This window comes from Vipera berus, assembly GCF_964194415.1.
Source record: "Vipera berus genome assembly, chromosome: 8".
Lineage (NCBI taxonomy): Eukaryota > Metazoa > Chordata > Lepidosauria > Squamata > Viperidae > Vipera > Vipera berus.
Window position 1 is genome coordinate 25,096,447 of NC_138211.1, and position 16,049 is coordinate 25,112,495.

General features: G+C 45.7%; 1 protein-coding gene across 4 annotated transcripts in view; it reads left to right on the forward strand.

Moving 5' to 3' along the window:
* Nucleotides 1-11,036, forward strand: part of LOC308671611 (tetraspanin-15-like) — a 76,084-nt gene extending 65,048 nt beyond the window's left edge. For 3 of the 4 annotated variants that reach the window (XM_081333934.1, XM_081333936.1, XM_081333935.1), the window contains 3 exons: nucleotides 1,939-1,992; nucleotides 5,919-6,035; nucleotides 9,609-11,036. In XM_081333934.1, the coding sequence (XP_081190060.1) occupies nucleotides 1,939-1,992; nucleotides 5,919-6,035; nucleotides 9,609-9,842 (405 nt within the window). In that variant the 3' untranslated portion in view covers nucleotides 9,843-11,036. The remainder of the gene's footprint in view (nucleotides 1-1,938; nucleotides 1,993-5,918; nucleotides 6,036-9,608) is intronic. The other variant, XM_081333937.1, reaches the window with a different exon arrangement.
* The last annotated feature ends 5,013 nt before the right edge of the window (nucleotides 11,037-16,049 follow it).

The following is a 16,049-nucleotide window of genomic DNA, read 5'->3' on the forward strand; positions in this document are numbered from 1 at the left end:
TGAGAGCGTAGAAATAAACCAGGCACGGAGGTTGCATTCCTTGTTCCCTCCCTTATTCGAGCTGACAGTTTAGGGAGAGAAACTTCAGAGAGATATAGCAGGAAAGCAAAATGTTACATTGTAGCGAATAGAGGGAGCAGAGGCAATAAACCCGTGGGAACATCCCCCCCTCCCCTTTGGGAGTATGGCAGAACCCAGGGAAAGGTGAGATTTGATTTTGGGTCAGAGGGGATAGAAATGAAATAGGAATGGGTTCTGACACTCCCTCACCTAGTGCACCTTCCACAGGCCTGAAGTTCTGCTTTTACTGGAACAGTTTAAAAGTTGAGGGACATAGATCTGTAGGTTAGAGAAGGCTAGATTTTGAATCCTGTAAAAGAAAGCACTTATTTGTCCTGCAGTTGGCAAAGAAAGCCAATTCAGGCCTAGGCTGCATCAACAGAGAAGTAGCATCAAGATCCGGGGGAAATGATAGTGCTGCTGTGTGCTATACTAATGAGGGCACACTTGGAAAACTGACTCCAGTTCTGGTCGCTGTGATACAAAAAAGATGCTGAAATTCTAGAAAGGGTGCAGATAAGAGAAACAAAGATGATTAGAGGGCTGGAGGCTAAACTGTCAGATGGACGCTTAGGAGCCTAGCAAAGAGATGGAAGAGGGGTGGCACAATGGCTGCCTCCAAGGATTTGAAGGGCTGTTACAGACATGAGGGGAGACACAGGATTTTTGTTACGCAATTAGACAGCCAGTCCTACTCAGCCTCCATTCTTTGATGAGGCCTGAAGGAAAGAGCCCAGGGGCCACAGCAAGGATCCCTGTTTAAATGATGCCACAAAAAAAGAAAGTAAATGAATCGGACCAGGGACTGGAGTATCCTTTCCACCCAGCAAGTGAGATGGCAAGGAGAGAGAAGAAGATGAAAATGGGAGAGCAACTTCTTCCAGAAGTCCTGCAGAAGTCTCAGTCCTTTCTTAGCTGCAGAAGGATGAAGACTCTCCAGGTGGATTAGGGCACCTTGCAAAGCTTACATAGCCCCTTATCAGGGTTTCCCTCAGGGGGATCCTAGCACACCCCCGATGAGCTGCAGCCATTTTCACTGGAAGATTATCCTCAGAGCAGGCAGGCCAACATCACCTCAGCAGAGACTGTTTTGTGGGCCAGAAGAGTCAGCATTTAACCGTACACCCTGGTTTCCTCTTGTGCTTCTGCCTTCGGTCCAAAGATCAAGGTTGGAATATTTGTTTTGAGGGATAAGATACAGGCACCAATCTTAAGGACAATAGTCAGGGAATTGTTTGCCACATATCAAAGCAGACTCCATGTTAGTTATTTATTTAATCATTTAATTTAGCATATGTGTGAAACAGCTTTCTCAGTTCAGCTTGGGAAGGGGGCGCTCATGCTGATCCTACTGAGGACGAGGAGGAGGCTATCTCCCATCACTCTTCAAGAACAGTAAAAAATTATTGGGTTTTATTGGTTTATGACTACATCAGAGAGAGAGGGCTTCTGAGAGGTGAATATCCTGCTCCAATTTCAAATGAAGCTGAAGGGAGCTCATCCTTGCCAAATGGAAAGAATATGCTAAAAAAAATCTCATTCTGAGTCAAAATAATGACCAACTTCTTTGTCAACAGAACAATTGAAAATAAGTTGCCTCAAGAAAAAGGAAGGAACTAAGATTAATCAAGAGCCACTGAATGATTCTTAGCTATTTGCAAAACCTAACGGTTTCCAATTGTCCAACAGGTATAGCAACATCGTGACTGGGATGACTTCCTAAGACATGATTTGCTTCATCCCACTTAAAAGACACAATTGCTGGGACCCGATAGAAAATATTAAGACTTTAAGCTTTACTTTTTTTTCTTCCTGCTCTCTTAAAAAGAACCACCTTCCATGTGCTGTTATTAAACACTCTTCTTTTTGTCTTTACAGGCACCAGGAGAAGTCATCAACACCCTGTGTGGATACCGGACACTAAATCAAGAGGTAGCAACTGAAATTCCTTGGGCTGAGTTGAATGCCAAACAGCAGTGGGCAGGCAGGGAGATGGGTGGCTAAGAGGGGTGATATAAATATATAAATAAATAAAATAAACAGATGCTTTGGGAGTGTCGCTGCTGAACTCCCCATGGAGCAGAATTGCCCTGGCTTAAGATGGCGCCTGAGGTCAGGCAGCCTTTCTCACTGTGGTTACTGTGGCTGACAATCCCAAAGCCTGAGGGGTGCGCCCAGAGATGGCGTACCATTTTCTGACTATTCTGGATCCAAAGCCGTTGTACTGTAATTAACCCCTTGTTAAGACTTCTATGGTCTATATAAGCAGGCCATTAACATTAACAGTTCTCTCCAGATAGTTTGAACCCGTGGAAACACCCTTTATCATATAGAAATACCTTTATTGCATGTAGAGTAAGATGACGTTTGTACAGCATTTCCAAGATATTTCCAAGGTATCTCCAAGGTCAGAAAATGGTAATATTCCCAGCGACTGCACATCTGCTGTTATCACATGTTAGCTGGACAATGGAGGATGGGATTCTCTCCAGAGACAAAGGAGGAGGAAGTCCATCCCAGAAAGGGGAGGGAAGAGAAAATACATCATAGGGTAGGAGGGTCTGACTGCCCACATTGTAATTACTTCAAAACAGCCATGTGGTGGCAGCACAGTGGGCCTTGGGCAAGACTCAGTCCAGTGCCAGGTCTTCTGAACAGCCCACCACCTATAGAACCGGTCTCACTCGCCCTTTAATGGTGTGATGGGGGCCTTTCCTCCTTTCTTTTGGAGAACAGCGTTGGAAGTTTAAAACAAATTGATAACCTACCAATGAATGCTTCATCCCATATTCCCTGGCATTGGTCAGGAAGTGCAGACCTAGAAACCAGGAGACGATGAATTCTAGTCCCTCTTTAGCCATGTATGCTGACTAGCTGGCCTTGGGCCGGTCTCTCTCTCTCAGCCAACCCACCTCACAGGGTTGTAGTTTTGGGGAAAATAGGAGGAGGAAAGAGTATTAAGTATGCTTGCTGCCTTGAGTTACTTATAAAAGTAATAAAAGAGGGATACAAAATTCAATAAATAAATAAAAAATCTGCTTAGTTTTTCATTTAACATCCCACCCCAGATCATTCAGAAATAATTCAGTTCAAGAGTTAATAGTCCAATTCAAAACCAAAATGTCATCCCTCTTTTACTAAGTGCAGTATTTCAGAAAACCAGATTTGAGCAGTGTAACAGGCTAAATACATGTTCAGAGAAAGAAATAAAACTTCTTGTGAATCTGGGATTAGCCTTTCTGACACTGTTTCCAATAAACCTCACAAAGAAAGCCACAAGAGAGGCCAGTTCAGTGACACTAAAGAGACTGTCAGTTTAAGAACTCCTAATCTGTTTGGAATGGAAATTAGCCTTGCTACAAACCCTTGCAACATTTCTACATATAAAAACGCAGCAGAGAAAGCCTGCAGAACGGCTCCAAAATGCTTTCCAATCACTTTCCACTGAAGGCGCCTGTATTTTCTTCTGTGTGTAACGACATGCAGAGGTGTGTGTTTCTCCTCTCTTCCTTGTACGTGTGATAGTGCACATGCATGTGTTGGAAAGCTGGGGGCATGTAATACAAATAGTCCTCGCTTAGTGACCACAATTGGGACCAGGAACTCTATTACCCAGCACCACAGACACTAAGCAAAGCATCACATGACCATGACTTCCAACTTTACTACCAACCTCTCTATTGACTCTGCTTGTCGCAAGCCAGTTGTAAACGATACAAATGGCGATCACGTGACTGGGATGCTGCAACAATTGTCAGTGCAAGGACCAGTCATAAAGTTAAAGCTCCGTTTGTACTTGGATGAAAAGCCGAGCTGAGCCCCTGGGTGGATCTGATGAGCTTCATGAACTCCCTCCAAAATTTGGCAGTGAACCGGACCCCTCGATCTGATACATTCTCCCTGGCGCTCCATGGAGCTGGTAGACATGTTTTAAAAACAGCTTTGCCAGTCTCTTGAGTGGAGGGAAGGCCAGGGAAGGCAATAAAGTGAGCCTGTTTTAAGAAAAGGTCAATAACAGTCCAAACTATGGTATTTCTGCTCTTTTCAGGGAGTTTGACGATGAAATCGATTGCAATTTCCTCCCAGGGCTGGGATGGTTCCGTTACCTGCTGTAACATCCCAGCGGGGTTTCCTGGTCTCTTTTTCATGGCGGCACAAGTCGCACAGCTTTTTATATAACTTTCAGTGTCCTTTTTCATCGCAAGGCACCAGAACTGCCACCTTACTAAATGCAAAGTTTTTAAAAATCCAAAGTGACCAGCTTGCTTAGCATCATGGCTTCGTTGCAGGGCTTAAACCCTGAGGATGCTAGGAAGGTACAACCTGGAACCTTTCCTTGTTAGTTCATCCCTATAACTTAACAGTTGTCTGTTGTCTCTGAACCAGGGGTCAGCTTTCAGTTTCTGGGTTAAGCTGTCAGGGCTTTGAATAGAATAGAGCTGGAAGACCTTGGAGGTCTTCTAGTCCAGCCCCCCGCTCAAGCAGGAGAACCTACACCATCTCAGACAAGTGACTGTCCAGTCTCTTCTTAAAAACCTCCAGTGAGGATGCGCCCACGATTCCTGAAGGCAACTTCTGTTCCACTGGTTAATTGTCGTCACTCTTAGGAAGTCTCTCCTTAATTGAAATGTTGCACCCATCAAACTTGCTTGGGGGATAATTTGTGCGGGGTTTTTAGCGCCTCAAGTTTCTCGTGGTCAGTCCATACTTCAAAGGTATTCTTTAGGAATCAGTTGGACCCCGGATAACTGCTCAGCTGCAATTTTCAAAGTCTCAGTTGGTTTATGTCCAGCTTTAGTGGGGGTAGCTTCCCTCTCTTGGCCGTCATGAGTAGGAGGAATGAGCTCTGTTCCTAATCTCATAGTTCTTACCCTGTTTTCCTACTTATCCAGCCAAGCCAACCCCAGGGTTACAGTCTCAGTCATTTTGGGGATCACCACAAACTGGATAATCTCCCAATGCTATCCCATCTACAGCCGTACTGGCTCAGGTGTGTTGCAGGTGATCCTGCAAGTAATGACCCATCGATTGCTCAAATTTCATGGCTAGGGACAGTCACTTGGCTCGGATTCCTAATTTAAGCACTGTTTGGAGGTTGATTAGACAGCCTGAATCTATCAGGACTTCTAATTCAGTTTGGGACCCTATTTTAGGTGCTATACATTTAGCAGGGATGGTGAAAATGGCTTGACTTAACCATCGATCGTTCTCGCCTTCACCGTCACTGTCCTAGGCGGCTGGTATTTGATGGTGTTCAACCGGAGTTCTCTCTCTCACCCTTGAGGGGGAAAGAGACCTTGAAGGGTTGGCTTTGATGTGCCCAGCTTGATTTCTCGGCCTCTCCGTTGGGGTTTTTTCGGTTTTCATGTGGTGGCTGGGGTGCTCTTCCCCTGGGGAACCGGCGCTAGACATTCAGCCGCCTGCCTTCAGTCACCCGATGTCCTTGCTGGCTGCACCTGCAGCACCTGATCGGAGGGCCAGGAGGAGCTTTGGGAGCATTGCTCACTGAAGCTCCTGCTGGGCATCATCCGAACTATATGGTGGATTCACACAGCATAATCTGGTTACTGAATTAGCTCCTCATTACTAGCTAAACTCACCAAACAGCTCGGTTTACCCAACATGCTTCGTCACATACTCTGATAAAGATCTGCCTGACCACCATACTAACTTTGTTAGTATTGCAGAAACTGGTATGTTGGGTAAATTTGGGGGTGCCTGCTGGATTTCAGTAATTAGTTAAAATTTCCATCAGTCAAATGTAAGAGCAGAATGTATGACTGGTGTTCTAAAAGCCAATGACTTGTGACAGGATGAGCAGAATCATGTCATTAATTAGCAATTTATTCTTTTTGTAGCGACTGGAGCTGGTGAACACCATCCACGTACGCGGCTGCATCCATGCAGTGAGCTTTTGGTTCAAAGACAATTTTGAAGCCACTTTAGCGATTGTTTGCTCTTTGCTCCTTCCTCAGGTAAAAATCCATTTTGTTCTCTGATGGTGGCTCAGGGGTGCTTGCATTTTGCCCATGAAAAGGCAGCACAAAAGAGGGTACCTTCAGCACATAAGGAAACTTTACTGGAAACGTAACAGATTGGTGTGTCCACCTGCTGGGGGAACTTCACAGTCCTAGGAATGGCGCTTGCAACCTTTGCATTATGGTGCCAATCTTGACGTTTTTAGACACCCCACGAGCCCCCACATGTCCTAATTAAAAAGAATCAGGATCCATAACATGTTCAGAGTAGCTGTCTTTGTTGGCCCCTTGCCAAATGAGCCAGGATAATTAGTATCTTCTCTCCAGGTGCCATCTTTCCTCTTTATTGGGATCCCTGGGCATTCTTTATTGTAGTTCCTGCGAAGGGAGTCCCTGGGACATTCAGAACAGAAACAAGCTGGGCAGACGCCAAATTTCTTCTCTTCCCCACAGTTTTCTTTCAGTAGTCGCCTTTTTAAAGGATCCAGAGCTGGCATTTTTGTTTTGTTTTGTTATTTTGCTCATTTACACAAGGACCAGGCATGCTGTAGGAAATGTTCCATTCACTGCAAGAATTGGACTTGGAAGGCCTGAAAGCAGCTCCCATTGCATCACAATCAACCCTGGAGCAAGCCTGCTAATACTGTCACCGAGCCTCATTTGGCCTTCGGACCAGCAAAGCTCACAGAGTCACCCAGCATGAAAGAGGAGAAAGGAGAACTCCCAGCCTGAATCCCATTCCTCCAGGGTCTGTGCTGGTGCCAACACCTCCTTTAGGTACGGATGGATCCTCACACACCAGGGTTGGAAGGATCTTCACCTCACCGTCCTCAGTTGCATAGCCACCCGTGGCACAGAGTCTCTCCCCAGAGTGGCTCGGTTGAGGGCACATCATGTTCCTCGACTTTTCACTGTTTAGGTACAGGACTACCAGGCTTGTTCACTATACCACCGGAGAGCTTCTTGTCACCCGCCTAGCCCTTCCACCATCCGGGGCTCACAGCTCATCACAGGAGTTTACTGCTCACATTGCCTATATGGAGTTCTCCTGCCTTCCCTGGTACCCCATCACCAAACCACACAAGGCGCTACCTAGATTTGAGCATGCAATATGGTCCTTCCTTCTACCATCTGGCACCATCTGGAATTGATGGCATAGAATCAAGATCACGTGAAGTATTAGTACTGCTTTATAAAGCCCTAGTAAGACCACACCTGGAATATTGCAACCAATTTTGGACACCACTTTACAAAAAAGATGTTGAGACTTTGGAAAAAGCGCAAAGAAGAGCAACTAAGATGATCAAGGGCCTGAAGACTAAAACCTATGAAGAAGGGCTGTGGGACTTGCATTTGGCTAGGCCAGGGGTAGGCAACCTTGGCTCTTTTATGACTCGTGGACTTCAACTCCCAGAATTCCTGAGCCAGGATAGTTGAAATCCACGAGTCATAAAAGAGCCAAGGTTGCCTACCCCTGGGCTGGTCTAAAGAAAAGAAGAAACAGGGGCGACATGATAGCAGTATTCCAGTATCTGAGGGGCTGCCACAAAGAAGAGGGCATCAAACTAGTCTACAAAGCACCTGAGGGCAGGACAAGAAACAATGGTTGGAAACTGGCCAAAGAGAGAAGCAACCTGGAATTAAGGAGAAACTTCCTAACAGTGATGATAATCAACCAGTGGATCAGCTTTCCTCCAGAAATCGTGGGCGCTCCATCACTGGAGATTTTTAAGAAGAGACTGGACATTCACCTGTCTGAGATGGTATAGGTTCTTTTGCTCGAGCAGGGGGCTGGACTAGAAGACCTCCAAGGTCCCATTATACTCTATTCTGTGAGGGTTGCAGCATCCCAGGATCCTGTGACCATCATCCCTGTGATCTTCCCAGGCGGCCTCTGATAAAGCCAATGAGGGAAGCCAGATTTGCTTAAGGACCACAGGATTCACTTAACGACTGCAGTGATTCGCCTAACAGCCGTGGCAAAAAAGGGCATAAAGTCAGGTGTGACTCACTGAACAACCGTCTTGCTTAGCAAAGGAAAGTTTGGTTCCAGTTGTGGTTGTAAGTTGAGGACTGCCGGGTATTTGTTGTATGAATTTTCATTCATTCAGGGAGGGAAGAAGGGAGAGAGGGAAAGAGTGGAAAAAGGTAAAAGAAAGGGAGGAAGGAAGAGGCAGGCAGGGAGGCGGAAGACAAACAAGAAAGGAGGGAAGGAGGGGAGGGAGGGAGGAAATAAGGGAAGGAAGGAAGGAAAAAAAGACAGGAAAGGGGAGGAAGGGAGACAGGGAAGGAGGAGGAAAGGAAAGGAAAGGAAAGGAAGATTCTGCTCTCCAAGACATCTTGAAATTACAGTCAAGGTGTTTCATGATCCTCCCCTCCCCCCCACCTTTTCTCCCAAGTGGGAAGATCTTTTTCTTGCCTGCTGCAGCGATTAACGCGCCAGAGCCTAAAACCCGGGTCCCTGCCTTGCAGCCATCCTCCAGTTGAGGAAACTGAGAATTGGGGGGCGGGTCGGACTGATTGGCTGCCGGGAGACGTGCTGCCAGGTCCACCATTCGTACTCTGGCGCCCTTCCATCGCACTAAGGGGGGAGAGGGGATGGCATGCTTGGGATTTTTCCGCTTCTGCTGTTCGCTTGGGAATTAGGGAGGGGGGCTGTCTTCGGAGACTGAATGGGTGCCTTCCCAGCCGGTTGTCGCCAGGTTTTTGGTTTTTTTTAAATCCCATTTATATCCCGCCCTTCTCCGAAGACTCAGGGCGGCTTACAATCTAAGAAGCACAAACCAATGTGCTTAGCAATAGCCTTCATTCTATGTATATGCCTGCTTATTAGGGCTTTCGTCCCCTCCCCCAAGCAGCATTATTACAAAGTCAGCTTATTGCCCCCAACAATCTGGGTCCTCATTTTACCTACCTCGGAAGGATGGAAGGCTGAGTCAACCTTAAGCCTGGTGGGACTCGAACCTGCACTAATTGCAGGCAGCCCACTGCTCCACCAAGGCTCTTGTGCCCTGATGGCAACCTGCCATCTGCCTAGCACCTCAGCGTTCTCAAAACATCTTCTCAGCATCCCATTGGCCACCAGTGGGCTGGTCAGGAGGGTTGGACTTGGCGAAACCGAAAGAATCGCTTGGTGCTTTGCGCAGGATCTTCAGACTCCGCCTGACTTTCCTGCAACCACTTTCTCTCAGTAAAAGTTCTTTTGATTCAACTCGATGGATTCAAAAGTCTTGCTTTCCTGAGAGGCCGCCTGGGGCAGGCCTGGCACGTGACTGCTTATCCCATGCAGGGAATTGGCCGGGAAAAAGGGCTGGGGGTGGAGGGCCCAGTGGCCATTGGCAGTGAAGAATCGCCGGCACAGGGCCAACGCAGGAGGAAAGCCTACTGTGGGGCGGCTGTGGTGGTGGGGCGGAAAGGAAGTGGGTGTGGAGAAATGTCAGAGCCTAATCCTCCCGTTCTGGTTTGGTGTTGCAGTTGATTGGCGAAGACCCCAGTAATTCCAGCCACCCATAGGACAAGACGGCCATATCCTAAGAGGTCTTTTAACCTGTCTCCACTGTCTTCTTGCAGGTCTTCGGCTTGGTGATGGCCTGGCTACATTGGCAGAAGCTCAATGAGATTCATTCCCAAATGGACACTGTGGACTTCAGGCAACTAGACTGGAGCAGCTTCAATTTTGCTACTCTGGACCTCACGGGGGCCGGCTGGTGTTGGTGCTTGCCTCGAGAAGGCGGCTACATCCCAGTCTGTGACAAGGATGATGGGAACGAGGTGGAGACTGCCGTTAGCCCCAGCCAAGTGTGAAGCTGCTAGGTGGTAGCAGTGCCCATGTCGGAGAGACTGGTCAGTGCCAGCCTGCCAAAAGAGTTGTGGTTTGTTAAGCAAAGAGATTTGTGGGCATTGTGCTTTGCCTTCTGAAATATACACAACAACTCAATAATGGCTTTTGCATAGTAGGTTGAGTTTAAAATTCAAGTAGTTTTTTTCCAGTTTTGAGACTCAACTTTTAATATCTTTTTTATTTATTTTTTTAAAAAAACTGAAATGTAGAAGCTTTTTCATTTTATAGTTTTTACATTTTAGAAATTTAGTAGAAAAAAAAATGGGTATTTTGTACCCCAGATCGTTAAAATATTACTCCTGCATTTTTCTATATATTACCTAGTAGGTGGTCCAATTTTTTACACTCATTTCAAATTTAATTAGTGATTTAATTAAGAAAAAAGTCTCTTGATGACTTTAAAGCAGTTTCTTCACTACAGAAACCCAACCAGTCAAGAATCTTGCAATGCAGACATTTCCAGTTCTTTCCATTTTACAGAATACGCTACTAATATCACCATCAAAACAATTCTGAGGATGACCATGAAAAGCAAGGAATTGGCATATAGGTAACGATACATGTGGATGTCCAAAATAAAATAAATCTTATGTTTCCATCTGAAAGATTGCAATACATTTACAGATGTGGCAATCCCACATTTTTTGACCCTTTGAAAATTAACCTTTATTCTGGCTCTCTGCAGAGTGTTTACATGCGATAGTGGACTTGGGCCATGACGTGGCATCATGTAACCAATCAGATGCACGTTAGAGACCCTGTTGTGGACAAGCAAAGGATGAACTGCTATTAGAGGATAAAGTGTGTCACCTTTCCTGAGCAGGAACAGAGTGCCTGAAAAAGGTGCATTCTGCATTAGTGAAAATTTCACAGCAACGTAGGGTGTTAAATAAATATCTTCCTTGGGAAATGCACCATGCAGAAGGCATTTTCTCATTTTGAAAAAAGGCCTGTGTTGACGAGGTACAGAAACACTTGTAAAATCTTGTTCTTTTCTACTCATGCTGCTTTTGAATTTTGCTATATATATTCTTTGCTTCTGTTTTTCTTGATTTTTATAAGCCCCGATTTGTAATCTGGATACCTTGAGAGTGTAGTGACTATGATCGATTGACTGATCAATTGATTGATTAAATAAATAAATGGTTGGACATGGATTGGAGTTGTGTTAATCTTTGGCAGCAAACACAGCCTCTTTTGCATCCGCAAAGACTTATAACTAAGTGGATAGACACCCTCATGGACCACAGTTCATGTCATCACACGTGTGGAAAATAGTCCCGAGTGCAAGAGAGCCCGTCAAATGGTGTGATAGTTAAGGCACCAGGCAAGAAACTGGGAAACAGTCTGTTCTAGTAGTCCTCAACTTACAACCACAATTGAGGCCAAAATTTCTGTTGCTAAGCAAGACAGTTGTGATTTTGCCCCATTTTATGTCCTTCCTTGCCACAGTTAAGTGAATCACAGCCGTTGTTAAGTGAGCAACATAGTTGTTGAAGTGAATCTGGCTTCCCCATTGACTTTGCTTGTCAGAAGGTCGCAAAAGTTGATCACATGACCCTGGGACCGTCATTACCATGAACCAGTTGCCAAGCACCTGAATTTTGATCACATGACCCTGGGGATGCTGCAACAGTCGTAAGTCTGTCAGAAACGGTCATAAGTCACTTTGTTCAGTGCCATAAATGAACTGTTATAGGTTGAGGACCACCTAGACCGGAGAAATGCTGTGGACATAGTATACTTAGATTTCAGTAAGGCATTCAAAAACGTAGACCACAACCTACTTCTTGGTAAGCTAGAAAAAAAGTGGGATAGACAACATCACCACCACATGGATTTGTAGCTGGCTGGCAAACCGAACTCAGCAAGTAGTCCTCAATGGTACTATGTCCACATGGAGAGAATTAAGCAGTGGGGTACCACAATTTGCAGATGACACCAAACTGACAGGAGTGGCCAACACCCCAGAAGACAAACTCAGGATCCAAAAAGATCTTGACAACCTTGAACAATGGGCCCTATCCAACAAAATGAATTTTAATGTGGAGAAAAGCAAAGTTTTACATTTAGGCAGGAAAAATCAAAAGTACAAGTACAGATTCTGCGAGGCCTGGCTCAAAGAACAGCAACTATGAGAGGGACCTTGGAGTCCTAGTGGACGATCACTTGACTACGAGCCAGCAGTGTGCAGCAGCAGCCAAAAAAGCTAACACAATCCAGGGTTGCATAAACAGAGGCATAGAATCAAGATCACGTGAAGTATTAGTACCACTTTAAAAACCCCAGTAAGACCACAGCCTGGAATACTGCAACCAATTTTGGTCACCATACTACAAAAAGGAGAAACTTAGATTTAGATTTATTTGATTTTTATACCGCCCTTCTTCCGAAGGACTCAGGGCGGTGTACAGGGCAATAAATATCAAAAATACAAGATACAAAAGTTAAAAAACATTAAATAATTGTACCCGATGCAGTACATTAGTTAAAATCAATGTTAAAGCCCCAAGCCCATCAGACCAGGCCGGCTTGTTCAAATAAATAAGTTTTTAGATCACGTCGGAAGGAGCGAAGGTCGGGAGCCATCCGGAGCTCAACCGGTAAGCGGTTCCAAAGGTCTGGCGCGCCCACAGAGAACGCCCTCCCCCTGGGGGTCACCAGTCGACATTCTCTGACTGGTGGCACCCCGAGGAGGCCCTCTCTGTGGGAGCGCACTGGATGAAGGGAAGTTGACACCGGCATCAGGTGTTCCCATAGGTAATCCAGACCCATGCCATGTAGGGCTTTATAGGTCATCACCAGCACCTTGAATCTCACCCGGAGGGCAACTGGAAGCCAATGCAGCTCACAGAGCAGAGGTGTAACATGAGAGTATTGGGAGACCCCCAACACAAATCGTGCAGCTGCATTCTGCACCAGCTGAAGCCTCCGAGTGGTCCTCAAGGGCAGCCCCATGTAGAGAGCATTGCAGTAGTCTAAACGAGAGGTCACGAGTGCATGAGTGACTGTACGCAAGGCATCCCAGTCCAGATAGGGCCGCAACTGGTGCACTAGGCGAACCTGGGCGAAGGCCCCTCTAGTCACAGCTCCTATATGATCTTCTAAGGAGAGCTGTGAATCTAGGAGGACACCCAAGTTGCGAGCCCTATCTACGGGGGGTAATAACTCACCCCCCATAGTAAGAGGTGGAATGATCTGAATTTCCCGAGAAATTTCCCGGTACGCACAGCCACTCAGTCTTGTCAGGGTTGAGCCGAAGCCTGTTCCTCCCCATCCAGACCCGAACCGCCTCCAGGCAGCGGGACATCACGTCGAGGGCATCACTGGGGTGGTTTGGGGTCGAAATGAAAAGCTGGGTATCATCAGCATACTGATGATACCCAACTCCAAAACCACGGATGATCTCACCCAGCGGTTTCATGTAGATGAACAGGAGAGGCGAGGGGACCGACCCCTGAGGAACTCCACAAACGAGAGGCCTCGAGGTCGACTTCTGCCCCCCTGCCAACACCGACTGCGAGCGTCCCAGGAGATAGGAGGAGAACCACTGAAAAACTGTGCCTCCCACTCCCAACCCCCTGAGACGCCGCAGCAAGATACCATGGTCGATGGTATCAAAATCCTGACAGTAAGGACAATTAACTAGCGGAATAACTTGCCCCCAGAAATCGTGGCACTCCATCACTGGAGATTTTTAAAACGAGGCTAGTCACTTGTCTGAGGTTCTCCTGCTCGAGCAGGGGGCTGGACTAGAAGACCTCCAAGGTCCCTTCCAGCTCTATTCTATCTTTGTGCGTAAAGGTAGTTGCAAAAAATGAATTAAGCAGTTCTGTTTTCTTTACTCCATGCCTTCTCCAATTAGTGGGCAGATTGTTTCCTTGACTTTTGTGTTTGTGTGTGTGTTGTGTGTGGTTGTACCACCCCCTCGTGGTCAGAAACTGAAAGTCTGTTGGAATAATACAGATGTAGAGCGAGACTTGCTTGGAACGGTTGGGCGAGGCGGCAAGAAAACCCTTGCCCAGGAAGGCTTCTGCACAAAGAAGAAAGAAGTAAAAACAAGGGAATCATTTAACCACATATAAATGCGGGGTACCTTTTTAAAAAAATGCTTAGATATTTGTGTTTTAAAAATAAGAGCTGAGTTACACATATAAGAATAACCGAATAACAGCAGGGACTTAGAACATAAAATTTAGAGCATCGAATATGGCCGGAAGGGACCCTGGAGGTCTTCTAGTCCAACTTCCTGCTCAAGCAGGAGATCCTACATCACCCTAGCAAATGGCTATCGAGTATCTTCTCCAGTGATGGAGCAGCCACGGCTTCCAGAGGCAACCTGGTTCCACTTGTTATGTATTGAATATATATAAACTTGTGTTAATCCCTGCTGAAGTGAAACTAACCTAACTCCAACTGCTTGTGAAGCTAAAATGAAACTAACCTTTAGATGACCCTGACTGTTAACTCCAACTGTTTTGGAGGGAAACTTTGAACATTCATATTTGGGCGGGTTTTTCAAGTATTGTGATTGGTTAAGGCCCTATAGGCTCAGAGTATAAATTACAGGCAATTGCCTGCAGTTCTCCAGTTCTAGCTTGAGTCAATAAATGATGTTGTAACTATGCTGGTCTACTCCTTGCCTACTGAAGCCCACTGCACAATACCACTGATTAATTGTTCTCACTGTCATGAAATTTCTCCCTAGTTCTAGGTTGAATCTCTGATTAGTTTCCAACTTTACTTCTTGTCTGGCCCTCTGGTGCTTTGGAGAATAGGTTGATCCCCTCCTCTCTGTGGCAGCCCTCCAAATATTGAAAATTGCTATCAACTCATCCCTAGTCTTCTCTTTGCTGGACTAGTTCATAGAACCATTAATGTTTTATCCCCCAGTCCCTTAATCATTGTTGTTACTTTTTTCTGCACTCTTTCTAGAATCTCAGGATCTTTTTGTATTGCAGTGATCAAACTGGACGTGGTATTCCAAGTGTTTTACCATTGCAGTATAAAGTTGTACTATCTCTTCTCATGACCCTGATGCTAATCATTTGTTGACGCAGCCTAGGACTGCATTGGCTTTTTGGCAGCTGCAGCACATGGCTGGCTCATACTTAATGGTGGTCCACAAGGCCCCCAGATCCCTCTCACATTTATTGCTATTGAACCAGGTACCACTTATTCTATACCTGCGCATTTCTTCCTTCTTGCCTGAGTGTACATTTACATTTCTCACAACTAAATTGGACTGTTTTTCCTTTGCAGATGCAAAGAATGAATTAAGCAGTTCTACTTCCTCCCTGCTACCCATTGCCTCTTTACCATCTTTTCCCATTAGCGGGCTGATCATTTCCTCAACTTTGTCTTGCTTCTTACTTGTTGAAAGAAGCATTTTTATTATCATTATTGGCATTTGTTGCAAGTCTTGGTTTATTCTGAGCTTTCCTGACTTTGTCCTTGCAGATATGGTCTATTTGCTGGTTATGTGTCCTCTTTCCATTTGTCCAGCCAGTCTCCAGGAGGCAAGACAGATTTGGTGGCACCAAAACAGCAAAATGCCCAATAGGACTTTTTGCCATCATTTGATGAAGAAGAAGAGGCCTGGTTTGTCAGATGACCAGGAGAGCCGCTGCCATGCCTGCACCCTTTCCAGAGTTTTTTATTTTATTTTTTATTTTATTTTAATCCCATTTATATCCCGCCCTTCTCCGAAGACTCAGGGCGGCTTACAATTTAAGCACATACCAATGTGCTTAGCAATAGCCTTCATTCTATGTATATGCCTGCTTATTAGGGTGGGGGTGGGGGTTGGGTTTGAAAGTGTGGTCAATGTTTGATGCTATAAAACAGGCAGTACCTGGATTTCACCAACCTGGTATTTTGTATTACACCTTGCTGATGCACCTGCCTGAGCAGAGTTTATAGTAGCCAGCCAGCCTGCCTACAAAACCAGGGAGGGCCGTGGGGAAGAATGTAATGTGTATTGCAGCTGTGGAGCGGCAAGGTCATCCACGAGTTTGTTTTGGAAACTGAAACCAATCTGATTTTCCATCTGGTCCATTATATAGCTAGCTTAGGAATTAAGAACTGTGTTAGAGCATTTAGTATTTAAAGGGTTAATGCTGTATCCTTAAGAGAACTGTATGTAAGAACATTTATCATTTAAAGGGTTA